The sequence below is a fragment of the Pyrus communis genome, chromosome 8, assembly GCF_041283825.1.
Source record: "Pyrus communis isolate YQ-2024b chromosome 8, ASM4128382v1, whole genome shotgun sequence".
Taxonomy (NCBI): Eukaryota; Viridiplantae; Streptophyta; class Magnoliopsida; order Rosales; family Rosaceae; genus Pyrus; species Pyrus communis.
Genome location: NC_142572.1, coordinates 1,294,828 through 1,320,941, shown reverse-complemented (window position 1 = coordinate 1,320,941; position 26,114 = coordinate 1,294,828). Strand labels below are relative to the sequence as shown.

The following is a 26,114-nucleotide window of genomic DNA, read 5'->3' as shown; positions in this document are numbered from 1 at the left end:
TTTATTTAATAGAGGTAAGTCTCGTCAAAGTATGTGAATTATTTTCTATTAGAAAGATGATACAAATAATAGTATAAATAAGTGGTAAGAGTAGCATTTTTGTTTAAGATGACACATTCATATGTCATTTCTTATGCCTAATTTTTAAAGGAAAATTAATGAAAAGTCTTCAAAAACTTTAGTTTTAACGAAAATGACAAAATAAAGGTGTAATTGAATATTACCAAGAGTGACTTTTCAAGGTAAAAATGTCGTTAACGTTAAAAGTGAACAGTACCATGAATGTTTCGTTAAGATTCCCAATTTTTAAAACTACATATCATATTGTGGTAAATTTAAAATTTGGTACCAAATTATAATTTTATTACAGAGATTGTTTTTCTTGTTGTTCAAAGTTCAAATAGGGATGGTGATGGAGAAAGAAGTGGATATGGGAGTGGTGATGGAGATGGAGGTGGTTGCGGTGACATGGAAAGAACAAGATGAACAGTCTTTTTTATCAATAGATTTTTTTTTTTCCAAAGTAAAAATTAAATTTTTTAAATTATTTTTCCACATGACTCAAAGGTGTCAACCACTTAAGTACAAATATGAACCCTATAGTTTCCATTCATTATTTAACCTCAAATGTTGAAATGATAAGTAATGTATGACACTAAAATGTTTTCAAAATGTTGTAAACGGTTGCAATTAACCTCAAACGTGATGGGATAAAACGTAATTTACTCCAGATTTTATTTACTCAATATTGCTATTCATACATTGAAATCTTAGATTATACAACTTTACAAACAAATGATTACGCAAGTGACTATGAACAGAAAAAAGGTAAGAAATCGTTACGGCAGGTCCGGGAAAACACTCTTCATGAAATTGATGAAACGCTTAGCGTACAGCTCCGGTTCGACAGTAGAAATGCGTTGAGGGTCAATATTCTTCAACGATTTGTAAGCATGCTCGAATTTCTTTTCCACATTGTACTCCTGCAATATGTCGATTATCCCCATATAAAGAACCACGTGGTAGAATTCAAAGAGTTCTACTTCTGTTGAATCGACCTCTTCCTGTGCATGCTTACGTTTGGCCAGGGCCGGCATGTTTACGCCTAATTGCACCCTTAACCTGAGAAAGATTCAGCTGACAATAACTATGTGATGCTCGAACAATGAATGAAACACTGAATCCAGCAACAGTTTTTGAGCAATGAATTTCTTTGTTTTCAGCAATCTAAGGCCTGGTTTGGTACTGAGGTGATTTTGAAAAAAGCTGGTATAAAAAAAACCTGGGATCTGTTTTTGTGTTTGGTAAACATTCAGCTTCAGCTTTTTTTCACAGTTTTGGGTGAAAAAAAGCCAAAAACAAGAAGATGCAAAACCCAGCTTTGAAAAACTGGCTTTTTTCACATCTCTTTTACATAAAAGTTTACTAAACACTATAATACTGCTTTTTTTTTTTTCAAAAGCACTTTTACAAAAAAGTTTACCAAACACTCTACTGCTTTATTTCACAGCTGCTTATTCTCACAGCACAGCAGAATCAGTTTTTTTTCAAAGTACAGCAATACCAAACCAGCCCTAATTACCATTGCTTGACCGTGCTACTAAGTTACTCGCATAAGCATAACTATCCAAATCAGATGAAAGTTGATTAGAAGGTTAGGCCGTATATCATGAATCTTTTAGGGTGTCGTGTCACTCATACCAAGGTAACAGAAGATCCAAATGCTTACGGCATCAAACTTCAAAATATTTCTGAGCGCAAAAGTGCAAATAGTAAGTGTAAAGTACAAACAAAAGAAGTACCTTCCTGTACCAGGGAGTAAGAGATCGACTTCTTTGTCACCGAGAGAATAAGCTTTCAACCGACTTCCTCTGATGTGAGGACCTGGTGCAGTACTGACAGAGCCAGGTTCATGGGTTACCAGTAGAAGACCTTTAGGAGGAATCAAAAGCTCCCCTTGCAAAGTCACACCTATTCAAATTGGAATATAAGTTCAAATATGAAATACGTAAAATGCGAGGACATAAGGGAATTCAGTTGGTATTAAAAGCTTGGCTGGAGGGAAAGACAACATTGTTCCATTCAATGTCATTTTCATTATGTTTCTTTCCCATTTCTTCATTCTTCCAAGTGCGTGCCATTTCAAAGTTATGAAAATCAAGATTCTAAAAAGCGTTGAGTGCTAGTCAACCGCCTAGATGTCAATAACATGATAAGGATACATGTTCCACCCCCTAGTGGAGTGAGGATGTTCCAAATCCCAAAATGTCGACCAGTACTAAAGTCTGTTGGCCCGAATTTTAAATTGTAATAAGAACTAGGCCCGTTGCCGAGTTGTCATTAATTGCTCAGATTTTCTTTTCCTACAATCCTTTTCCTGCATTTATTCTGAGTGTATGACTTTACTATTTCTAGGGAAAATAATCATTAATCGGAAAACTATACGCAACACTAAATAGAAAAGAAATCAAAACATACGTAAAACAAATACAAGTTCATTTGATAAGTATTTGTAATCAGAAAGATATGCTTACCATCATTAGCAAGTAAACTCTCATAGTTGTGCGTTGTGGCAGGAGGTTGTGAAAATCCCTTCAGATCCTCGGGAGCTCTAAAACGTAGACCCAACAGAAGGCTATAATCGATAATTTGCTGAGATTGTAGAAACATGCAGTCTAGTGATATTTGTTTGCAAAACAAAGAGGAGGAAAGCTTCCAAGAGATGATTAAAATGTGGAAGAGCTTACTCAGCCAATTCTTATTAACATTCTCTTTTTGGGGACACATGCATAATCGATAAGCAGCAAAATCTACGAGATGTGAACACACTATGTATTAATGATTGTAGATCTACATGTAGCGTTAAGACTTCATAAGAATATCAAGGTTGTTCCCGGAAGGAAAAAATATAGTACTGAAACGTAGAACGACGTCGTAAATTGTAGAAACGTAATAGAATTCTTATATCAAATCCATTTTGATCGAAAAGCTAATGTTATATTGCATAAGTTTATTAATCTTATGATCAACGAAGTTATTCCAGAGAGATTGTTACCCAAAAAAAAATGTTGTTCCAGAAGGATGCTTAAGCAATGAAAATCACTCACAGGTAATCACTAATACATTTTGTAAAATGCAATATATGAAATTCAAAAAACCGCAACCAATAAAAACTCGGAAGGATTTACTTAAAAAGTGCTTCTCGCAACAGTTTGTCCATATGAAATTCAAATGTGAGATCGAGATCTTTCAATGTGTTATTCTCATCAATTTTATCTTTGTCTGTAAATCTTCCAATAGTTCAACCATTCAAATCATAACGGCGATGAATTCGTAATTCGGTGCAAAACATATTCCCCATGACCATAAACCGTACCTAAAAACAATGCATTTAGAATAGGGGGTTTTAACGAAAAACTCGCGGTACTGTTTACTTTAACAAAAAAATCACATTTTTACATTAAAAAGTCAAACTGGTACTGTTTATTTTATCCTTTATTTTATCTTTATTGTTAAAACTCAAAATTTTCAAATCATTTTTATTAATTTTCCTTTTAAGTCACACCAACCGAGGCGACATCCAATGCAGGACTGCAATCTGGGAGAGTGATAAGTAGCTCAATACCTTTTTTCCACCTTTTAACGTCATCCGACGGAGCCCATAGTTTTTTGTGATGAGAGTGTTTTCATGTTCGACTACTTGGCTATTATTACTTTAGTTTAAGGGAGCTGTTATTCTCATCTCAATATTTCTTATCTTCCTACCCATCTTTTTATGAAATTTTTAATTACAAAATTTATCTATTTGTAAAATGACTAATAATGATCCTAGTTACCTCCTTTTGCGTTACTTTTTTTTTTTATTTTTTATAAAAAAATAAAAAAGAAAAGTTTGGGAGTGATAACTCTCACACTATGTTTAGACGATTTGTCTCTCTTAAACCCTAGCTCATCATTCCCATCTCTTTTCATTCAGAAAAAGCAAAATCATTCAAAGAGAACAAAAAGAATGAACTTAGAAGATGACGTTTCTATGGAAGAAGTAGATGATTATGTTTCCGTTGAAGAGAAAAAAGATAATTTTATGTGGGTCATCTTGATTTGTCGACATTGTACAATTGAAGTATAGCTCTGTGACCTTTTATTTGAATTTGCATTACGTTAGGATGCAATTTGTTTCACGTTTTCCTATGAGAATTCTTGGAATTCGTTTTCATTAGGTTGAGGTAATAATTCAAGTAAAACATGTTTGTCGCAACTGGCACTGATAATCGTCCAACTTGATGTGTTGTCTCCGAAACCTACACACAAATCCCTTTCTTTTTTTAAGAGAAAAGTTTATCTCTAATTATATATATATATATATATATATATATATATATTAAGGGTTATTTGAGGAATAATAGTAGGTGGGAAAATAACATTTTAATTTTTTAACTTTTTATAGTGGGTTTATCCCTAAATATAACGTGAGTGAGGAAATAAGACAATGAGGTGAGTCTAGCGACTCTCTAGTCTAAATAGGGGAGAGGATGTCACTATGCAATTTTGGGTTGATTTCACTTTCTTTACAAAATTACCACCAGGCTGATATTCTTAAGCTACAGTACTTTAGTCTAAAGTAGGGGGAACGGATCCCCTCCTGAGCTTAGGAGGCTGAGCCTGCTGAGCAAATGATCCGGATCGTTAAAATTTGATCCAACGGCTACAAACATAGAGCCCCTCTAAAAGTTATAATAATTGCAGTTGTTTAATCAAATTTCAATGATCCGGATCCGTTGCTCAGAAGGCTCAGCCTCCTAAGCTCAGGAAAGAATCTGTTCCCACATAAAGGGGAGGATGGCACCGTGCAAATTTGGGTTGATTTCACTTTATTTACAATATTAACACCAGGCTGATATTCATAAGCTACAGTACAAATTTTCTGATTTTGATTTATTTACCAAATTGCCATTCTACAAGATTTTTTGCTTTGTCATGGATTTTCCAGGTTCGGCTTGCATTCAAAGGGGCCCAGACCGAGGCCTGAAGGCCTGGACCAAAACGGCCCAGTCTTGAAACAAGCAAAACTACTCTTTTGCTCCTTTAGATATCGGATCGGACGGACAGGGGTGAAGATTGTGGGGGTAGTTTTGTGATTGCACGTTTGGGGTTTGGGGCCATGTTGTCTGCTTTGTTCGATGGGATTGTGAGAGTGTTGTTGCAGACAAAGTTATGGCCTGCACATAGAGAAGAAGAGAGAATGAGAGGTCTTGCAGACAGACCTAGGTGCAGCAAAGCAAGCAGCGGTATGGGCTGCACTGAGAGAAGGAAGGGGGACATAAGGGTTGACAGCTTGGAGAGAGAGGTTCGCCGGGATTTAGGGGAGAGGATTTTCGGCAGGGAGGTGCGGGAGGGGGGACAGAGGGACATGGGTTTTCAGTTTTGTCCTCTGATTCAACAGGTAAAACACAGTTTTTACTTGACATTCTCCTCCACAGGCTTTTCTGAAGGATGATACTGCTTTGGTTCAACTTGTATATTTGATGATCAAAATGGGTGAATCGTTTATCTACTGTTCACCAGTTTTGAAACTCATTTGTTTGGATCAGAATACATTTGAGGCATGTCTTAAAAGTATAAGCATATATGTAGTGCCTTCGTCCTCTTGAAGGTTAATTTGCCATTTATTCAGTCGGATAATGACAAGAGAGAAGGAGAGGGGTAAAATAAGGGAAGCAGTATACGTTAATTGGCATTTTATTTGTACTCAGGCGGCGGTTCCCCTCTTTATATGAGAGACCACTTTATTGCTTAACTTTTCTGCTCGTGCTCTCTGGCGGCAACAGGAAGCAGAATTGAAACTGCTAGAAGAAGAGACTTCAAGTAGAGTGGAAGAAGCAATTCGTAGGAAGGTTGAGGAGAGCTTAAACTCTGATGAGATTAAAGTGAAAATACAGAGGCAGTTGGAGGAAGGACGGTAGAAGCTTCTTACTGAAGTGGCAGTGCAACTTGAGAAAGAAAAGGTAGCAGCTCTGGCAGTTCTCGATAATGTGAAGAATTCATCCCAAATTGAAGCCTTAATTGGAAAGCAACCTTCATTTGGTGGCGGAAGTCGAATCATTCTTACAACTAGAGATAAACAGTCACTAAGTAGATGCATGATCTACTAGAGGATATGGGTTGCGAAATGGTACAACATGAATCTATTAAAGAGCTGGGGAGGCGCAGTAGGTTGTGGAGCTATGAACATGTTTGTCATGCGTCAACTCAAAAATACACAGTGAGATATATATATTATATTCAACTTCGACCAAGAACCAATTCATGAGAAACATGCAATTCTTGGTTATTGAGTCTACGAAAGCAGTTGAAAGCATAATTGTGCTTTGGTCGCACTCAAACAATGTGGTGCAGCTTTTGTTAAAATGACAGAACTAAGTCCAATCATACTATTTATCAACAAAAAGATGACTTGGACGCTGCTCGAGGACAATGCAAGGATTTGAAGTTTATTTTTGGAAAGTTAAGTTGTCTATTATGGCCTAATTGTCCCCTAAAGTCTTTGTCATCCGACTTTACCCTAAGAATCTTGTTGACCTTGACACACTATAGTCACATTCAACACCTATGGAAAGGAACTAAGAGAAGCTCTCTTAATCCTTCCATCCTTCCATATTTCCGACACTTTCTGGAAAGTCCTTGAAGAGAACTCGAGATTCTTCCAAGTAACATTGTTCAACTCAAGTCCCTTAAATTTCATAGTCTTTCTAGTTGTTCAAAGCTTGAGGCCCTTCCAGAAAATGTCTGAAATATGGAAGGATTACGAGAGCTTTGCTTGGATGAGACGTCTGTTAGAGAGCTTCGCCCATCGATTTCATCTCTTGAAACAAATATATACACAAATACTCCAAGCAGTATACTCTACCAGAACCATTCAGTTCTAGCGTCTACAACTTTAACATTAGTTGGTACAAGGGACACTCTTCCGAAGAGGGAGATGAAATCATTGAGGCTCTTATTTATTCCTCCTCTTGTTGTGTGCCAGACTTCCAAGATATATTTCCTACCAAAGAAACTTAAAGATCAAACTCGCTAGCAATGGCGCACAAAGAGTTATTGGGAAAGATTTTAAGGCGATATGGATGTTAACCATGCAATGCTCTGTAAAAGGCTGTATAGCAGGTCTTGTTTGTTTTAATGAATACTACGGTTTCACTTGGCGAGAAAGACTTCATTTACACAAATTCAGAGGGCTCGTCCACTGTAATTTGCAGATATAGAAATGTTAAGATAAAAGGAAATGCAAGCTACCTTTCACCCAAATTTGCAACAGGAATTGACACAGCAAAATCTTCACAGTTTCTGCACAAGCACAAATCAAAAGTATAAGAAAAGCAGCAAAAAAGCAATTGAAACCCCGCCAAACACGAACGAAAAGATCGGCAACAAATGTATTCCATATGTAGAGATACTGAGTTTGGATTTTGATTACCAAGAAATTTGGGGGTTGGGGCGGAGAGGAGCCAAGACGGAGCTCTGTAGTGGGTACCGATGATGTTTTGGAGAGTGGTACACGTGTCAACATGTCAGCATGTCATCATCAAAATCTACTAGATAACCCCACAATACTGAATCCTCACAGTTGACAGGAAATTGAGAAAGATTTGTGCACCCACTGAGATTGAGAGCTAAATGGTGCGCCAAATTACATAAAGTGTCGGGAAGATGTACAAGGCTTTTGCAGTTTCTCAGGTTTAATACCACAAGCTGCTGAAGCCGTTCAATCGAGGAGGGAAGCTCTTTGATAGATGTTCCATCCAAATGAAGCTCTGTTAATCCTTCCATATTTTCTTCAATGCTTGGAAACACCTCAAATTTTGTACAACCAGAAAGAGAGAGATAACATAGGGATTTAAGTTGACAAATGCTACTTGGAAGACTCTTAATTTCCTTGCAATCTTTCAGGACCAAATACCCCAACCCTGTGAGATTATTAATTGACGAGGGCAGCTCTTTAATTTTTGATCTGGAAAAATTAAGCGCTCGTAGTTCCTCCATAACTTCTAAAATCTCTGGAAACATCTCAAGACTCGAGCAGCCAGAAAGATCAAGGGTTACGAGAGATCTCATACGATTGATGCTTGGAAGACTCTTAAGTTCCTTGCAATTTTTCAGTTTTAAATATCTCAACCCCGTGAGATTATTAATTGACGACGGAAGTTCTTTAATTTTTGACCCAGATAACTTAAGTACTCGTAGTTCCTCCATAACTTCTAAAACCTCCGGAAACATCTCAAGACCCGAGCTGCCAGAAAGATCAAGGGTTACGAGAGATCTCATATGATTGACGCTTGGAAGACTCTTGAGTTCCTTACAATCTTTTAGGTTCAAATATCTCAATCCTGTGAGATTATTAATTGACGAGGGCAGTTCTTTAATTTTTGACCCAGATAAATTAAGCTCAAGTAGTTCCTCCATAACTTCTAAAATCTCTGGAAACATTTCGAGACTCAAGCAGATAGAAAGATCAAGGGTTATGAGAGATCTCATATGAATGAGGCTTGGAAGACTCTTGAGTTCCATGCAATATTTTAGGTTCAAATATCTCAATCCCGTGAGATTATTAATTGATGAGGGCAGTTCTTTAATTTTTGATCCGGATAAATCAAGCTCTGGTAGTTCCTCCATAACTTCTAAAATCTCTGGAAACATCTCAAGACTCGAGCAGCCAGAAAGATCAAGGGTTTTGAGAGATTTCATACGAATGCTAGGAAGGCTCTTAAGTTCCTTGCAATCTTTTAGTTTCAAATATCTCAACCCCGTGAGATTATTAATTGACGGGGGCAGTTCTTTAATTTTTGACTGGGATAAATTAAGCTCTTGCAGTTCCTCCATAACTTCTAAAATCTCTGGAAACATCTCAAGACTCGAGCACCTAGAAAGATCAAGGGTTTCAAGAGATTGCATACGAATGCTGTTGGCTAGAATCGTAAGTTTGTTGCACCCACTCAGATCCAATAAAACAAGGTTTGTAAGAGTCAAAATAGATGGGTGAACCTCAACCAAACTTATACAACTTGCAAAAATTAGCCTCTCAAGATTTGGCACCTTTGTAAAGTCAGGTGTTTCCTTAAGGTATTGACAATATCTTAAATTGATGAATTTCAACTTTCCCAGCGTCTGCTAAAACATTCATGAAAACATGCATTACTTGATAAGATATCTCAATCAGAACCCAAACATTTAAAAGAGACATATAAATGTAAATGGTGATTGTAGGTACCTGCGTTCCTTCCCAAAGTTGTTCAATGCAACTATATTGCATGTCAAGGTCAACAAGATTTTTGAATTGAAAGTTGGATGGCAAAGACCCAAGGGGGGATCCAGGCCAGGAAAGACACCTCAACTCATGAGAAAGAAACTTTAAGTGCCCAATCAGGTGTTGTTTGCCGTAAGAATGACTGATCCTGAGAAGTCTTAGTTGAGTCATACTATCAAAAGCTTCAGCATTTAAGCATACCTCATCTGAGTTCGACAAATCCAGGATTATGCTTTCAACTGCTTCTGTACCCTGTGCAAATCAAAGTGAAGGAAAAAACAGAGAACCTTTGTTTAGATTATGAAGTTAATGCTTGTTTCTTAAGGAGCCGTTTTATAATCATTTCGTTTTCAGTTTTTAACTTTTATTTTAATTATTTTTTTAGAAATCTGAAAATTGAAAACACATAAATTGTTTGGTAATCGTTTTCAATTTTAATTATTAAAAAAATCAAAACTAAAAATTTAAAATTGTAAACAAAAATTGTTACCAAACAGGCCTAAGAAATAGATTTTGGTCAAAAGTTGAAGCTTTCTACTAAACATTGCATAAGAAAATGATTTCTCACTGTATTTTGAGTTAGCACATGATGAACATCTCCATAACTCCACAACCTGCTTCGTCTCCCTGGCTCTTTGATAGATTCTTGGCAAACTATTTCCTGACCCATTTCCTGTAGTGAATCATGCATCTCCAGTTCCCCCCTCCATGAGACAGTTATGAGAGCTCGATCAATTAGAACTCTTATACCAGTATGAGGATAGAAACCACAACCGTCCATAATTTCAATTGCATAGTCCTTTTGCATTCCTTTAAAGAAACATGCAATATCTAGAAAGATGTCCTTCTTTGCGTCATCTAGTCCATCGAAGCTTGTTTTAAGCACATCATGAATTTCCCTTTGTGGGATTTTCCTTATCTTTTCTAACACATCTTCCCACTCGCGTACAGTTTTGTTATCAAGAAAAGCTCCCAAGACTTTGAGTGCTAAAGGCAGACCTTGAGCATATTGTATGACACACCACGAAAGATAATCATAATCTCTGGTGGGTTGGCTTGTTCTGAAGGCATACCGCTTAAAGAGTTCCAGAGCTCCAGCACCACATAAAATCTTGGGGCTATATATCGCATCAGCTCTGCTTAGTAATTGCACATCTCTAGTTGTTATAATGATTCTACTTCCACCACCAAAAGAATGTTCCTTTCCGAGTAAGGCTTCAACTTGAGCTAATTTGTCTACATCATCAACAACAACAAGAACTTTTTTGTGACCAAGGCCTTTTAACATCACGTGGAAACCTTTTTTCAATATGTCGGAACTCCCTACCTTGTTGCCCAAGATACTAGATAGAAGTTGTGTCTGCATATGTAGTTCACCATGCTTCATGAAACCCTCCTTAACATTTTCAAGAAAGCAACAAGCTTCAAATCGACAAGCGATTTCGTCGTAAACAGCTCTAGCGATGGTTGTTTTGCCTAAACCACCCATACCCCATATTCCAACAACGCGAACATCATCCAACTCCACCCCAGAAGGATCAGGATGTAATAATAAATGCATTTCGTGCATATGAGAATCCATTTCAACCAAGCCATTATCTTTGCGTAGTGTTGATGAAATGTGGATCAATTTTCTAAAAACATCTTCCACAATTTCCTCAATAAGCTTTGCATCCTCCCTGTCAAATTAATAAATAAATAAATAACAATATAATAACAACATCAAATAACAAGTTTTCATCTGCTAGTTTAAAAAAATATGAAAAATGAAAAGTAAAAACATAAAGCAATAACCCTAAAGCCTAAAAAAATCTCAAAATTAATAGGAAACTAAAACAAATTAGAATTTACTTATAGTTTCGGGAATCCCAGCCGGATAAATTGGTGGCCGTTGTAAGAGCGGATCTCCAGCTCTGAACCTCTTCCATTTCAGCGTTGGAATCGTGATCGTGCTGAACAAAAGCTTCACCGAATCTACTCTTGAGTTTACAAACATCAGACGGATCAACTTCGTAGAAAATAGGGAGTACAATCTGTTCCTTGGTAGCCTTGCATTTCAAGATTTCCACGAGTTCCTTCAAGCACCAAGTGGAAGAAGCATAGTTTTGAGAGAAAACAACAATCGAAAGCCTTGACTCTCGAATCGCTGTCAGGAGCTCGGAAAGGTGGTCGCCTTTTCTGATCTCTTGGGCATCGATGAAGGTGTTGATTGATTTCTGACGCAGAGCTCTGTCAAGATGGTTGACGAAGCCCTTGCGAGTGTCTTCCCCTCTGAAATTGATGAACACATCGTATTTCCATTGACGGCCAGAAGAAGAAGAAGCAGCCATTGATCGATCGCACCTGGTCACCGATGAGCATCAAAGATGAAGAGGATTTTAAGAACAGAAAGACTCGATTGACCTGCAAATTGGAGGGAAAGGGGAATAGGAAAGGAATGCTTTATGTTTTTCGCATCTTCTTCCAAGAAACAACGGTGTCGGTCAAACAGATGCTCAAATTTCACTTTGTGGAACGGGTTCGCACACTGGTGCGATTTGGAAAATTACAAGGCCTAGGCCCACGAGCTTTCACGGATTGTAATTTTCTCGTCTTCTCTTAATAATTTTGTATAATTACTTGCCCAATGTTTATACCTATATCTCTAACAGAGGTAGGACACGTCAAATCATCTAAGTTCTTTCTTTATTAGAAAAATGATACAAATGATGGTATACATAAGTAGTAAGAGTAGAACTTTTGTTCTTTCATACTCATTTCTTATGCCTAATTTTTTAAACTACCTATCATATTGTAGTAAATTTAAAATTTGGTACCAAATTATAATTTTAGGGATTTGATTTTTATATTGGTACCAAATTATAATTTTATTACAGAGATCATTTTTCTAGTTGTTCAAAGTTCGAATGGGGGTGGTGATGGACAGAGAAGAGGAGATGGAGATGGAAGTGGTTGCTCGAGTGGCAGGGGAAGAACAAGATGAACACTCTTTGTTTTTTCTATCAATAATTTTTTTTCCAAAGTGATAATTAAAATTTTTTAATTATTTTTTCACGTGGCACAAAAGTGTCAACCACTTCAGTACAAATATGAACCCTATATTTTCCATTCATTATTTCATGGTCAATTAAACAGAATTTCTAACGAATGTATGATATTGAAATGAAATGATAAGTAATATGATACTGAAATATTTTCAAGATGTTGTAAGCGGTTGCAATTAACCTCCAACTTGATGAGGTAAGCTCTCAGCTTTTCTCTCCTTGTGAGAGTCCTTCCCAATAGTGTTTGAGGGTTCTCCATTTCGTCCCTCCTACAGCCGCCGACCCTAGCTATGGCCAGGATCGGTGGCAGTCCTCTTCTTCTCCTTTTCCACTTTTCTTTTCCTTTCCTTCTCCCTGAGCTTATGTTTCACGCTCTCCAAGGACCTGATAGCCACTTTTTTCCAATTTCTTGTGCCCCTGATTTCTCTGTTTGTAACCCATTTTTCCCTAGTTTCCTTCCTCTTTTCCACTTCCTTTCCACTTTTCCCCTTTTTTTCTCCCTTCTCCCCTCCCTTCCACTTTCCTTCTTCCTTCCTTCTACTTATTTTTCCCTTTTTGTCATTTTGTCATTTCTTCCTTTTTCCCTTTCTTTGCATCTTCTTTCCATCTTTTTCTCAATTTTCTTCCACTTTCCTCGGCACTTTACTCCATCTTCCACCCAATCAGCCCCATTATTCTTCGACTTCACATCTTGGTTTGGCTTCTCCATCTTTGTACCGCGATTTTTCACGTTTTACTTGGAAGGTGTGTAGAGTTTTCACTCGGGTGTTCACACCACCACTTTCCTTGGGATTGCCTTTGATGGCAATGTTGCTAGTGGGTTGCTCTTTCCCACTGGTTTCCTTCATTTTGGGTCTCACTTTGTTGGCCCTGTTGCTAACTGGTTGCTTCTTCTGGCAAGTTTCTTCCGAAGTGTGGCAGCTACTGTGAAATCCCATTCCTAGATTTCACTATTATAATCTACATATTTGTATTATTGATATTTTATATTATTTTAAAGAATTTATATTAATTTAATTGAATTTAGATTTTAATTAAACTAGTTACGAAAAGTGAAGTTTGGGAATTAATTGTTTAAAATTCGTAGACCGTTCGAGGTCACAACTCATATTTTTGAATAGAGCTCGATCTCACAAAAGCGTAGGCGCAAACCGTTCGTGAAACGGAGTTATAACAAAAGAGTTATTAACGTTTGAAGTTAGGGGCATTTTTGTAATTTTGCCCTCATTTAGAAGGCTCCAAAAAATTTGGAGCAAAGGATGTGCCACGTGTGTGGCTAGGATGAAAGCAAAAGAAGAGATGGACGACTGTGATAGAAAGGAAAGAAACGAAAGGAGAGAAAGGCAAGAAAATGAGGGGGAAGAAGGACCAATCGAAAAGAGAAGCGGGGGAAAACAAAGAGGGGAGAATAAGGGGAACCAGATCCCTCATTCGACCTGGTTGTATGTTGACCCGACCCGGCCATATTTTTCGATTCCAGCCACCGTTGACAACGGGACCAGTGCCAAAATGATTCTTGTTACTAACCCAATCATTCTGTCACCCATTTCCAACCGCAAAATTGTGAAAATTGGATTGATTTTGGGTGAAACCGCACTGATGGGTGCGCAAGATGGAAGCGCCGATTCCACCATTTGGGAAAGCAACACCATTGACTACCAAAATGGCTAGGCTCCCCTCAACCTTAGGAATAAAGCCCAAGCGGTAGTGGAGGCATCGGAGCGAGTATGGGGGTCGAATCGAAGCACACCGTTTTTAGAGTTTGTAGCGAGTTTGTGTAAAATTGAGGTGTTTCCCGGCTAAATTGGTCTTGGTCACAGGTATAAAACTTACTTTACTCATTGAGATCCTCATTCTGGTTAAATTTGAGAATTTTTGGAAATAGTTGAATTTTCTAGTGAGTCGGGGCGGCCGACCACCACCTGCGGCGACGCGTGGCCAATGGCAGACGATGTCTTTTTAAGTACTATTAGGTGCCCTGAGTTCATATTTGATATCCGTATGACGTAATTTGATTGTTTGAACTTAGTTTCATTACGATACCTTACTTGATCGAAATATGAATCGACGATTCAACCGTTGGATCGTCACCAAACCTTAATGCATTATAGAACATAATATTTAAGGATCATAGAAACTTAAGGATCGGGAATCTAATGTATGGATCTTCCCGAATTGGATTTCTAAGTTTGTAAAATTAAACGTTGATCACCACTTGAATTTGCGATTGGCGGAGATTCAACCGTTGGATCGTAATGATGTTTTAGTATGTTATTATAGAAGCATAATGTGGACTTTGGGAGGTTACGGATTAGCAGTCTGATAGGTAGATCTTCATGTTTAGATTTCTAGGGTTGTGGACCCTAATCTAAACCTTGATCGATAGTTGACTTTTTAGTCAACTAACATGAGTTCTTCTAGCGTGTTGCTGATCTTAGAGTGCGATTGAGATTTTATGGAGCTTGATGGGCTTATCGTGATGACGTGTCTCCTCGATTGACGTGCACCTCGATTTACACAATGATGGCATTATATGGTGATATGCTTGTTTATTTTATGTGATTTGACTTGTGTATTGAACTTGTTGTGGAATGTGTGGTTGATTTGTATGATTGGCTTGATGTGATGAAATGTGAGGGCTAGTAGTGGACCGTTAACCCATTGTCATGGGGTTTGTTGTTTCGACACTTGTTTTCCTTATTTCACTTTTTGCTTCGTTCATCCCTTCTAAATCAAGTACTTGGTTCCTATATTATTTCTTCGAGTCATTGATATGTTCCTTGGCCCTCTGCTCAGTTTTGTTGAGTGATCCAGAACTGGGTATCCACTAGGGTTCTGTTGAGAGGTTCGATTCCCTGCTCCGTTTGGATTCCGTTGAGTGATGGTCCGAAATCCCTTATCCTTCGCGATTCCGTTGAGTGATGGTCCAAAATCGTATCCTGCCTTGGATTTTATTGAGTGGTTCGTTATGCATTGTACTCTGCGATTCCATTAAGTGATGGTCCGGAATCATATCCACTCGGATTTCGTTGAGTGATGGTCCAGAATCCCTTTTACTCCTCAATTTCGTTGAGTGATGGTCCGGAATCGTATCTTGGTTTGGATTCCGTTAAGAGGTCTAGAATCCCTTTGGTGTCTTGGTTCCTTGGATTTGATTTCAGCTTCAGAGATGTAGGCTTCAGCCAAATTGTGTTGCTTTAGCCCTGCATTTTAGTGTATTGTATGTGTTATTATTTCGTGTGATTATTGGATGCTGTTGGATGTAATTGTTATGATTATGATAGACCGTTGACCAATATGGCTATAGATTATTATTGCGCTTCGTCGATTGTTCCTTGAGATGTTGCATGCACTGAATTGTGTATTATGTTGAGACATGGCGGTTTATGTGATGAATATTCGAGTGTAGTGAAAGGGCAAACTACGAATGACTTGATCCCTTTTTAGGTTAGATGCAACCATAAAATATATGAAAAAAATGACTACGTAAATTCGAGGCATGAGTTGAGCTTGGTACATATCCTGGAGGCGGGGTATGTTAGATATACAGGTTTTTGATGACGTCACGTGTCAGTCTTGGACGTATATCAGGATCGGAGCGTGACAACTACCAGTGTGGTGCTCGGCAGTGTTTGGGGCTTTGTTTTAGGGTTCTGTTTTCACTCCGTTTTCTTCTAGTTTTGAGGCTCTATTCAGCTCGTTTTCAGGTGTGTGCAGGGAACGTTTGTTTCTGTTGGTTGGTAAGCGGCTTTCTGGCGACGACGGGTTGAAGTTGCTAGGGTTTGTTTCGGTGTTTTCTTTGTTTTGGGCTCTTTAGTTGCTTCTGAGGTCCTTATTTTTGTTTATGTGTATGTATTTGGGCATTTTCTTGTGTAGTTATTGTGTTGGAATAAAGCAACTTTTCACCAAAAAAAAAAAAACTTGATAAGAGAATTTATCAATAATAGCCAAAATTTAACACTCACTTTCATAAATGTCACTTTTTATAAAATCTTTCAAATATAACAGAAAATTCACATAAATATACCTAAATGCCCTCAAAATCCAAAACCCATTTACACATAAAAACCAAAACAATTGAATAGATCTCATCTACATCTCCCCTATGATGCCCAATACTTTACTTTGGTTGCATGTCATATATTCGATACTTTTTGGAAATGATACTTGCTGGATACTCTTGGATACTTGTTGGACACATATCATGGTTAATGGATACACTTTGATTGGACGGAAACACGTATCCTACATTTGGGATACAAGTATCATGCTTTTAGAATACTTTTACACTTTCAAATAAAAAATTAATAAGAGACAAAGCTTTATTTGAAATCAGTGAACATGAATTATGAACATCAACCTCTAATTGAAACTATAAATACAACTGTCATCCTTCTTTTATATATATATATATATATATATATATATATATATATATCAGGGGAATTAGATTTCTAACTTTTCTTCTCCAATAAATCAAAAGAACTTGAACTTGAACTTGAATGATCTTGTGTTATCAAAATACGTTCTAAATTATATTTTTATCTTTGTTTATTATTATATAAATTTAATTGCCGTATCTATCGCGTATCATATTCTACTTTTTAGAGATTTTTTGTATCGTCGTGTCGTGTCGTATCGTATCGCCGTATTCGTGTCCGTGTCCGTGTTTTATAGATCATCCCCAAATTTCGACCTCTTTTTTGTGTTGAGTTGGGCAATAATTTGGGGAGCTAGGAACTCAATGTTTTGAAATGGAAAGATGGAAGCCCCGAACATCCTTGTATCTTGTACCACCTCCCTATGGTCTGATTTTGTCCGCAGCAACTCAAACTCCTCCAAGCCTAGACCCTTTACTCTTCTGTTCCGTCTCAGCTTTAGACTCTGAATTTTCGTTGGCATCAGAATTTTTGTCGGTAGCACTACTACGGTCCTGACATTTTTGCTCACGTTGTTTCTTGTACTCCTCTTTTAAGTCTTTCTTTCTTCTCTTCTTGGTGACATGGAGTTTCTCAATTTCATTTGAGGAATTCTTTTTGTTTCCAAATTTACAGTTGGTTTGACATCACAAAATGTGCCTCTCATTTTTTCTTAATTCTGATCTAATAAGGTGTTGTCTCTTATGTTTATTTGGTTTTAATTATAAGGGTATTTAGGTCTATCTAAGTGGTTTTTTCTGTTTTATTTGAAAGAATTTATAAAAAATGACATTTATGAAATTGAGCGTTAAATTTTGACTATTATTGATAAATTCTCGAGGTAAAACGTAATTTACTCTAGATTTTATTTACTCAATACTGATATTCATACATTGAAATCTTAGATTGTACAACTTTACAAACAAATGATCACGCAAGTGACTATGAACATGAAAGAAGGTAAGAAAATGTTACGGCAGGTCCGGGAAAACTTTCTCCAAGAAATTGATGAAACGCGTAACGTACAGCTCCGGTTCGACAGCAGAAATGCGTTGAGGGTCAAACTTCAACGATTTGTAAGCATGCTCAAGTATCTTTTTCGCATTGTATTCCTGCAATATGTCGATTATTCCCATATAAAGAACCACGTCGTAGAATTCAAAGGGTTCTACTTCTGTTGAATCGACCTCTTCCTGCGCAATCTTACGTTTGGCCCGGGCCGGCATGTTTACGCCTAGTTGCACCCTTAACCTGAGAAAGATTCAGCTGACAGTAACTATGTGCTCCTCGAACAATGAATGAAACACCGAATCCAACAACAGTTTTCGAGCAATGAATTTCTACGTTTTCAGCAATCTAATTACTGTCGCTTGACCGTGCTACTAATTTACTCGCATAAGCATAACTATCCAAACCAGATGAAAGTTGATTAGAAGGTTAGGCCGCGTATCATGAATCTTTTAGGGTGCCGTTTCACTCATACCAAGGTAACAGAAGATCCAAATGCTTACGGCGTCAAACTTCAAAATATATCAGAGCGCAAAAGTGCAAATAGTAAGTGTAAAGTACAAATAATAGAAGTACCTTCCTGTACCAGGGAGCAAGAGATCGACTTCTTTGTCACCAAGAGAATAAGCTTTCAAAGGACTTCCTCTGATGTGAGGACCTGGTGCAGTACTGACAGAGCCAGGTTCATGGGTTACCAGTTGAAGACCTTTAGGAGGAATCAAAAGCTCCCCTTGCAAAGTCACACCTATTCAAATTGGAATATAAGTTCAAATATGAAATACGTAAAATGCAAGGAGATAAGGGAATTCGGTTGGTATTAAAAGCATGGCTGGAGGGAAAGACAACATTGTTCCATTCAATGTCATTTTCATTATGTTTCTTTCCCATTTCCTCATTCTTCCAAGTGCATGCCATTTCGAAGTTATGAAAATCAAGGTTCTAAAAGTCGCTAGGCGCTAGTCGGCGGCCTAGATGTCAATAACATGGTAAGGATACATGTTCCACCCCCTTTGTGGCGTGAGGATGTTCCAAATCCCAAATGTCGAACAGTACTAAAGTCTGTTGGCCTGAATTTTAAATTGTAACAAGAACTAGGCCAGCTGCCAAGTTGTCATTAATTGCTCAGATTTTCTTTTCCTACAGTCTTTTCTCTGCATTTATTCTGAGTGTATGACTATACAGTTTCCAGGGAAAGAAGTCATTAATCGGAAAACTATTCGCATCACCAAATAGAAGAGAAATCAGAACATACGTAAAACAAATACAAGTTCATTTGAAAAGTACTTGTAATCAGAAAGAGAAGCTTACCATCATCAGCAAGTAAACTCTCATGGTTGTGCATTGTAGCAGGAGGTTGTGAAAATCCCTTCAGATCCTTGGGAGCTCTAAAATGTAGACCCAACAGAAGGCTATAATCGATAATTTGCTGAGATTGTAGAAACTTGCAGTCTAGTGATATTTGTCTGCAAAACAAAGAGGAGGAAAGATTCCAAGAGATGATTAAAATGTGGACGAGCTTACATCAGCCAATTCTTATTAACATTAGCTTTTTGGGGACACATGCATAATCGATAAGCAGCAAATCTACGATATGTGAACAAACAATGTATTATTGATTGTAGATCTACATATAGCGTTAAGACTTCATAAGAATATCAAGCTTGTTACCGGAAGAACAAAATATAGTACTGGAAAGTAGTGTTATAACTTAGAAAAACAACAACGTAAATTGCAGAAACATAAGAGAATTCTTATATCAAATCCATTTTGTTCGGAAATCTAAAATTGACTTAAAGCTTATTGAACTGACTAATAGCATTTGGAAAATGTTTTACGTTTCCTGTCTTAACGTTGAAAGTAAATAAATTAATCAACCACAGGAGATTTGAAGCATTTTAACTTACAAATCAACAAGGCAAAGAATTGATTTCCAGGGACTACACAGTTTCCATGTACCAAGATGCATGATACAAATTTACTGGTGAGGTTGAAATATCCCTCAAACCGGCTTGGCTCTTCCTCAAGGCAAGCTTTACAGGTCAGAATCCAAAGATAAGATGCAGAGGACTGGAAGAAGAAACTAATGCAGGACACATATCTAAGGGTTAGATTCTCTCGCAAGTGGTTTTGGAGAATTAGACCTCGGACCAAGTATGTTATATTGCATAAGTTTATTAATCTTATGATCAATGAGGTTATTCCAGAGAGATTGTAACCGAAAAAAAAAAAATAAGTTATTCCAGAAGGATGCTTAAGCAATGAAAATCACTCACTGGTAATCACTAATACCTTTTCTAAAACGTAATAAATGAAATTATAAAAACCGCAACAAATAAAAACTCAAAAGGACTTACTTAAAAAGTTCTCCTTTCAACAGTTTGTCCATATGAAATTCAAATTTCAGATCAAGATCTTTCAATGTGGTATTCTCATCAATTTTATCTTCGTCTGTACATCTTCCAATAGTTGAACCCTTCAAATCATAACGGCGATGAATTCGTAATTCAGTGCAAAACATATTCCCCATGACTATAAACCGTACCTAAAAACAATGCATTAGAATAAGTCACACCAACTGAGGCGACATCCAATGCAGAATTGCAATCTGGGAGAGTGGTAAGTAGCTCAATACCTTTTTTCCACCTTTTAACGTTATCCGATGGAGCCCAAAATTTTTTGTGATGAGAGTGTTTTCATGTTCGTCTACATGGCTATAATATCTAGGTAGCATCTTCAGCATAACCTGCATATGAATTGGGAAAAAGAAAATGATTCATAATTCTTTTCAACATCCTTCCCAAACTTGGCCGAGATAAGTTAGTTGCCGAAGATAAAGCGAGAAATAAAATAAACAGAGAAAAGCAAAATCTAAGTCCTCACATGGAGCTGATTGATCATTCTGTTCGAGTAAGAAGCAAAAGGAATATAAAGGGTAATTAAACGGCTTGGCACGACAGGAATTTTGAAGTCACAGAAGTTATCGTGTGTGTGTATGGAGCGTAGAAGTTTGCATGAGTTCAAACCTTCAGTTCAGTTTTTCTTAAAGTTTTGACGAAAAATCTATCATCATGAGAAATATAGAAAATACTGCCACTTTTCCCTGGAGAAGAAATCTCTCGTAAACCATTGTCACCACAAATGGACATCATGTACTCTGCTGCATCTAATTTAAACATCTCCCTTAAATTCCTGAAATGCGAAAGTTTCATCAGGCACAAAGAGATCCAATTGCTTATTTGCGCAGATACAGCATAAACATAAACTTGCAACCATACAATGTCCATATGGTCAAGAAATGTATGACTCCAATTAACTTGAACATATTTGAAAATGACTCCAATTAAACAAGAAATTAAGTCGAAATATAAACGAATCAAATTTACAGATTTAACAGAAACAGCGTCATTTTTAAAGTTCTATATCTGCAGATTCTCCACAAATATCACAATTACGGAGGCCAACCGTGTAAAATGCAGGTACAACAAGCACATTACCAAAAGGAAATAAGTCGATTAGGCCTTCTTGTGATAGAGCTATTATCTGCTAGTCTATTTTTAGTGCTTCCAAATGCTTGAGCTTAGCTATTAGGACATGGACCAATAATAGTTTAATTTCAAAGCAGTAAGCCGCATGTGGGAACCCAAACTCTCCCTCCATAGGTAACATCTTCAACTGTTCGTTACTATTATTCCCAAATGCTTAACCTATTCGAGCTTGAACCAACACCCGACAATTATTCTACATTCTGGAAGTGTGCAAGCAAGCTCGAATATAAGGGCCAATTGGTACTTCCGACGCCAGGAAATCATTAAGTGTAGGTAGCATCCTACAGTTACCTTATTCATGTGCATAAACCAGTACTAAAAGCTCTGCTAAAATCCACTGTGACGGAGGAGGCTAGTGTTATGTTACAAATAGTGGGAAGTTACATTGTTTTCATTAGTCCCATAAATCAATGTAATTCACTCAAATAAATTTAAAAGTGGTCAGGTGTTGGTGATGGACAGTAAAGAAAAAACATAGGAGCAGGACAGAAGGCAGTTATATAACATTGAAAAAAGAGAGATGCCAAGAGAACCACTGTTGCGGTCGACAGATGTGTGTTTATTTACACATTTTGACACACATTTTTGTGGTTCCCATTGTGTAACTTTTTTCAAGGTTCCGAAATGTCTATATTTCAATTCATCATTCATAGATCATCTTTGGAAAAATAAGACAAATCCATCTATACTTGTAGCGAAGAAATGTACTGTGCTATTAATCCAAAACCGATGGGTTAATGGTTCATGTATTGTGCTGGATGAAAGATAACAAATCTGACTTTAAGATTTTTCCATTCATTGAGACATATGTAGACAAATATGCACTGATCAGAAACCAAACAATCCAAATGCACGATGCTCATTATGTCACTCACTTTCAGAGGTTAGGAAACGTGGATACGACAACTATTACCTGAAGACCATCGGACAATAATCTTTCCAATAGAAATCAACTGAATAATGCGGAGGTGTAAACTGAGAACCCTTTCTAGGGAAATACATCCTTATTCTGGCTCGATCTCCAAAATCAGAAGGTCGAACTTCACGTACAGGAACTGGTGTGATCTTCCCAACAGTGTACCTGTGAGCTTCAAGCAGAATATCTAGTAAGTGTAAAATAATGACTTCAGCAGAGACAGATCTGCCCAATATTTTTAATTTTTATACTGGCAGCAGACTTCAGGTAAGATATTGAGAGATCAGTGCCGGTGAATACGCATGAAATCAGAAACATTGAAGATTGAACACACATGCAAACCAGATGTTGAATATCAAACCGTCACTTTTGTGAACATCGTAGTATTAAAATTTAAGACTACAAAGGTGTGGGTCACGCGATTTACCTGATACCGAGTTGCAAATTAAGCATTAGATAATAGCTTCTGTTGGCTCCAAATATGTCAATACATGAACTCTTTGGCATCACAGAAACATTATTTCGTTGTTTACTTTTCCGGGATATCTCTGTATGATTACTCTCTCTCTCTCTAACGAACACCCCTTGCACGTATTCTCTCTCATAAACTGAAGTGTTATTATCTCGCATCTCATGTTCAATATCCTCAGAGGCTTGGGACAATGAGCTTAAGGAGTCATAACGTATAAAATCTCTAGAAGGATAGCGATCGGTCCAATTTTTATCTAATGACATGGCCTTGCGTGATATACGCCTCGAATTTCTTAAAATTCCACCAATAGATATTTTCTCTGAAAAACTGCACTTGACAGTTGGCCTAGCGTTGCCTTCCGTTGAATTTAGCAAATGTCCAGACAACGAGCTTGATCCCTCACTGCTATATCCTACAGAGCTGCACCACTCCTTTAGGGACGGATGTTTACTTCCTGCTGGATAAAATGTTCCTTTTCCATCCTTTAGGCCCCGACTCCACGTTCCAAAATAATATCCTCCGTCAGCAAACCTGTAAACTCCACACCCGTCTCTTAACCCATTTAACCAAGAGCCATTGTACAGATCACCATTTTCCCATTTCATGACCCCTCTTCCACACATTTTCCCGCCTTTCCAACTCCCAATATATGTATTCCCACTACTCCACAAATACCTACCACTACCTTCCTGTACTCCTTCCTTCCACGATCCTTCATAGATATCTGAATTCCTGTACTGTTTTTTTCCCATCCCGTGCTGAATATTCATCCTCCAGGAACCCTGGTAGAAAGAACCATCAGGTCCATTAAAAATGCCATAACCATGAAGGTAACCTCCAGAGAAATCACCAACATATTGTGCTCCTGATGTCCAAATTAGCTTCCCTTTACCTGTCATTTTCCCTTCTTCCCAATCACCCTCGTATACTGTTCCATCACACCATGTGTATTTACCGTTACCATGAGGCAGAGTTCCCTTGAAATTTCCAACGTAGACATCTCCATTTGAGAAGGCTTTCTCGCTACGCAACATATGAAAAAAAGAAAGATATGATTTATGGAACTTGGTTTATATATCAGAGGAGAGAAGATAGAGAGATAACCTGAGAATTATTACCTCACAGCATACTCCATGACAGCATATAATAATTAACTCAGCTAGCATTCACAAACTTCATCTCGTACAGGCTTTCTAACTATAGACAGATCATCAAGTAGTATAACAAATACTCTTCAATCAGCTTCACTATCTACAATAGAAGCAGCAAGCGGGTTTTGGGACTCAGTAATTAAAGCACATACATCAAACACAAAGTCATAGATCATATTTCCCATTTTGTGATGCCAGATTCTGATTTTACTTCTGCACTAGCGACAAGAAGCACGATCCTTTTAGGTTATCACACATTTGTATAACGGTTGCCAATCTTGCAGGATATTATTTACAAATAGTGACTTCTGGTTGGGGATAAATTCACTTCTTTGTCTTAAATTATGAGGTACACTTAAAAGGTTAAAATGCTGATGTATAGAAATTTTGATAGCTCGTAGCTTTCAGAAAGGAATCTCAGAACTGCATATATTCATCAGTGAACATGTCTAAAGCAAACACGATTAAGCTACCACACATCGGATTCCAAACAATTGTAACTTGTAAGCAACAAACCCTAAGGATTTAACGTAAAAGCACAACATTGGTCTACTGTCCTAATCATCTACTTCGAAGCTAAAAACCATATATCTTATATCTTTCTTAACATCACCATATGACTTCATTGTTTTGGATAAAAATGAACTGCAACAAGCTACTAACAGAGTGCAACTTCTTACTAACGAACGCTAGTAGCAGCACGTACTAATTGTATACTGTTGAAGCATGTAAAGTCCCACATCAGAAACCTAACGAAATCAACTTCCCCTTATATTGAATGGCTCCACTACTAATGACATCACGGTCTTTTGCATAAAACCCCACACACGTATTGGACTGCATAAGTTGGGGGCAATATCGATGTTGATTAGTAGTGGGCCACTACACCATCTCTGAAACCTTGACAACAAATCCGACACTAATTTATAAAATGATAGAAACGAAATTTCAAATAACTTTAATTATATAAACTACCACTTTCCCACACAGCGAATTATACAGCCAACCGTTGTCTCCTTCATAGTAATCTTACAACATGAAAACGGTCTAGTGATCATAATTTTTGAAGCTTGTGAAATGGTATTGGTAAGTAGAACCATTCAATATAAAAGAGATTTAACCCGGTTTCCGATGTACGACAAGCTTCAACGTATACAAATGCATAAACAAACAAGTAAATAATTAGTGAGTTAAACAAGGAGGAACAGCATGAACTCACCCGGGTCCAGAAGAAAAACTCGAATCGAGAACCGATAAGTGATCATTTGGTTTGAAGCTGTTTCCTGTTTTTTCGCCAGCTGGGAATGAAGAATGCAGAATCAAGGAAAACAAGGGGAAGGTGAATAACATCCGAAAAACAGAGCCTTGGTTCCGTTGCTAAGGAATCCTGCCACGTGTAATGCAACCGTAGATTGGGCCCCACATCTTTGTTTTCTTTCACCTTCTACTTCATGGCATTATCGAGAAATTTAGTGTGGTGTATGCTCACTACCTTATTTATCACCGTTAGATGAATTTGATTTGTACCTATCGACTACATGATTCTCAAAATTCAAATTTATCTAACGATGATAAATAAGGTGATGAGTATACACCACACTAAATGGTGATGAGCAAAAATGCTCGCATCATCACATGGGACCATGTGGAATGTGATTGGCTGACAAATAGACCAAAAGAAAGTGACGAGAGATTTTTCAGTGTGAACGGTACACGAGATAATACATCACCTGTCATTATATAAATGATAAGATATGTGTTAAAAAGTTAATAATTTAAAAAATAAAAATTTTCACCATTTATATAAAAACGCATGATGCACCACTAATGTTATGGTAGTACGAGTGATACATCACATGTATTTATATAAGTAGTGAAAAATTTTATTTTTAAAGTTATTAATTTTTTAACACATATATCTCACTGTTTATATAATGACATGTTCCGATCACAGTGAAACATCTCCCGAAAGGACGGGAAAAGCGTGTACCTGCGTTGTACCCGATCTAGAATCCTAAAAGCAGCCGCCGACTCACACCAAGTTTACAGCCACGAAAAGTATAGTTTACCTAGGGGCTGAGGGGGTCGGATCGGGTGTGTCTCGGCGCACCAAACGAGTCGTGATTCGCGTGGGGAATTGGATTCCATTGGTCGCTTCAGTCTTCCGCTAAGCCTAAAAGCCATGTGGAATAGCCTCTACTTGCAACTTACCGGATTCTCTCACAATTGTATTTTAATTCCAATAATGTTATTCTTATC

The 26,114-nt window shown here is 37.5% G+C and overlaps 3 protein-coding genes across 9 annotated transcripts; all 3 read right to left on the bottom strand.

Moving 5' to 3' along the window:
* Positions 1 to 708: 708 nt before the first annotated feature.
* On the bottom strand, positions 709 to 2,819 carry LOC148694569 (phosphatidylinositol 4-phosphate 5-kinase 8-like). Its single transcript, XM_088698845.1, has 3 exons — positions 2,535 to 2,819; positions 1,803 to 1,971; positions 709 to 1,122 (listed from the first exon to the last, which is right to left on the bottom strand). The coding sequence occupies exons 1-3, from the start codon at positions 2,785 to 2,787 to the stop codon at positions 840 to 842; spliced, it is 705 nt and encodes a 234-aa protein (XP_088554971.1). The 5' UTR covers positions 2,788 to 2,819; the 3' UTR covers positions 709 to 839.
* Positions 2,820 to 6,475: 3,656 nt separating this feature from the next.
* LOC137717437 (disease resistance protein Roq1) lies at positions 6,476 to 11,800 on the bottom strand. Of its 2 annotated transcripts, none has more exons than XM_088698835.1 (6): positions 11,153 to 11,800; positions 9,870 to 10,980; positions 9,266 to 9,553; positions 7,475 to 9,165; positions 7,294 to 7,344; positions 6,476 to 7,045 (listed from the first exon to the last, which is right to left on the bottom strand). In XM_088698835.1, exons 1-4 carry the CDS (start codon positions 11,629 to 11,631, stop codon positions 7,561 to 7,563), a joined length of 3,483 nt encoding a protein of 1,160 aa, XP_088554961.1. In that variant the 5' UTR covers positions 11,632 to 11,800; the 3' UTR covers positions 6,476 to 7,045; positions 7,294 to 7,344; positions 7,475 to 7,560. The 2 variants fall into 2 exon arrangements, with proteins under 2 accessions (XP_088554961.1, XP_088554962.1); XM_088698836.1 differs by having other exon boundaries at positions 7,475 to 9,162; positions 11,153 to 11,799.
* A 5,805-nt stretch (positions 11,801 to 17,605) lies between these two features.
* On the bottom strand, positions 17,606 to 25,224 carry LOC137717436 (phosphatidylinositol 4-phosphate 5-kinase 8). Of its 6 annotated transcripts, none has more exons than XM_068456809.2 (10): positions 25,075 to 25,202; positions 23,823 to 23,955; positions 22,660 to 23,727; positions 22,230 to 22,397; positions 20,795 to 20,960; positions 20,404 to 20,514; positions 20,126 to 20,313; positions 19,080 to 19,234; positions 18,348 to 18,516; positions 17,606 to 18,014 (listed from the first exon to the last, which is right to left on the bottom strand). In XM_068456809.2, exons 2-10 carry the CDS (start codon positions 23,837 to 23,839, stop codon positions 17,735 to 17,737), a joined length of 2,322 nt encoding a protein of 773 aa, XP_068312910.2. In that variant the 5' UTR covers positions 23,840 to 23,955; positions 25,075 to 25,202; the 3' UTR covers positions 17,606 to 17,734. The 6 variants fall into 6 exon arrangements, with proteins under 6 accessions (XP_068312910.2, XP_088554966.1, XP_088554965.1 ...); XM_088698840.1 differs by having other exon boundaries at positions 23,823 to 23,901; XM_088698839.1 differs by having other exon boundaries at positions 23,823 to 23,951; positions 25,075 to 25,181.
* Between the last annotated feature and the right edge of the window lie 890 nt (positions 25,225 to 26,114).

Excerpts from the sequence above, each read along its gene's own strand:
- LOC148694569 (XM_088698845.1), bottom strand. The coding sequence starts at position 2,787 with ATGTGTCCCCAAAAAGAGAATGTTAATAAGAATTGGCTGAGTAAGCTC. Across the intron at positions 1,972-2,534 it reads GAGTTTACTTGCTAATGATG|GTGTGACTTTGCAAGGGGAG; the intron begins GTAAGCATATCT and ends CAATTTGAATAG. Across the intron at positions 1,123-1,802 it reads TTACTCCCTGGTACAGGAAG|GTTAAGGGTGCAATTAGGCG; the intron begins GTACTTCTTTTG and ends AATCTTTCTCAG.
- LOC137717437 (XM_088698835.1), bottom strand. The coding sequence starts at position 11,631 with ATGGCTGCTTCTTCTTCTTCTGGCCGTCAATGGAAATACGATGTGTTC. Across the intron at positions 10,981-11,152 it reads TGGGATTCCCGAAACTATAA|GGAGGATGCAAAGCTTATTG; the intron begins GTAAATTCTAAT and ends TTAATTTGACAG. Across the intron at positions 9,166-9,265 it reads AACTTTGGGAAGGAACGCAG|CAGACGCTGGGAAAGTTGAA; the intron begins GTACCTACAATC and ends TGAATGTTTTAG.
- LOC137717436 (XM_088698837.1), bottom strand. The coding sequence starts at position 25,205 with ATGTTATTCACCTTCCCCTTGTTTTCCTTGATTCTGCATTCTTCATTC. Across the intron at positions 20,961-22,229 it reads TATTGTCCGATGGTCTTCAG|GAATTTAAGGGAGATGTTTA; the intron begins GTAATAGTTGTC and ends TTCGCATTTCAG. Across the intron at positions 20,515-20,794 it reads TAAGAAAAACTGAACTGAAG|GTTATGCTGAAGATGCTACC; the intron begins GTTTGAACTCAT and ends ATTCATATGCAG.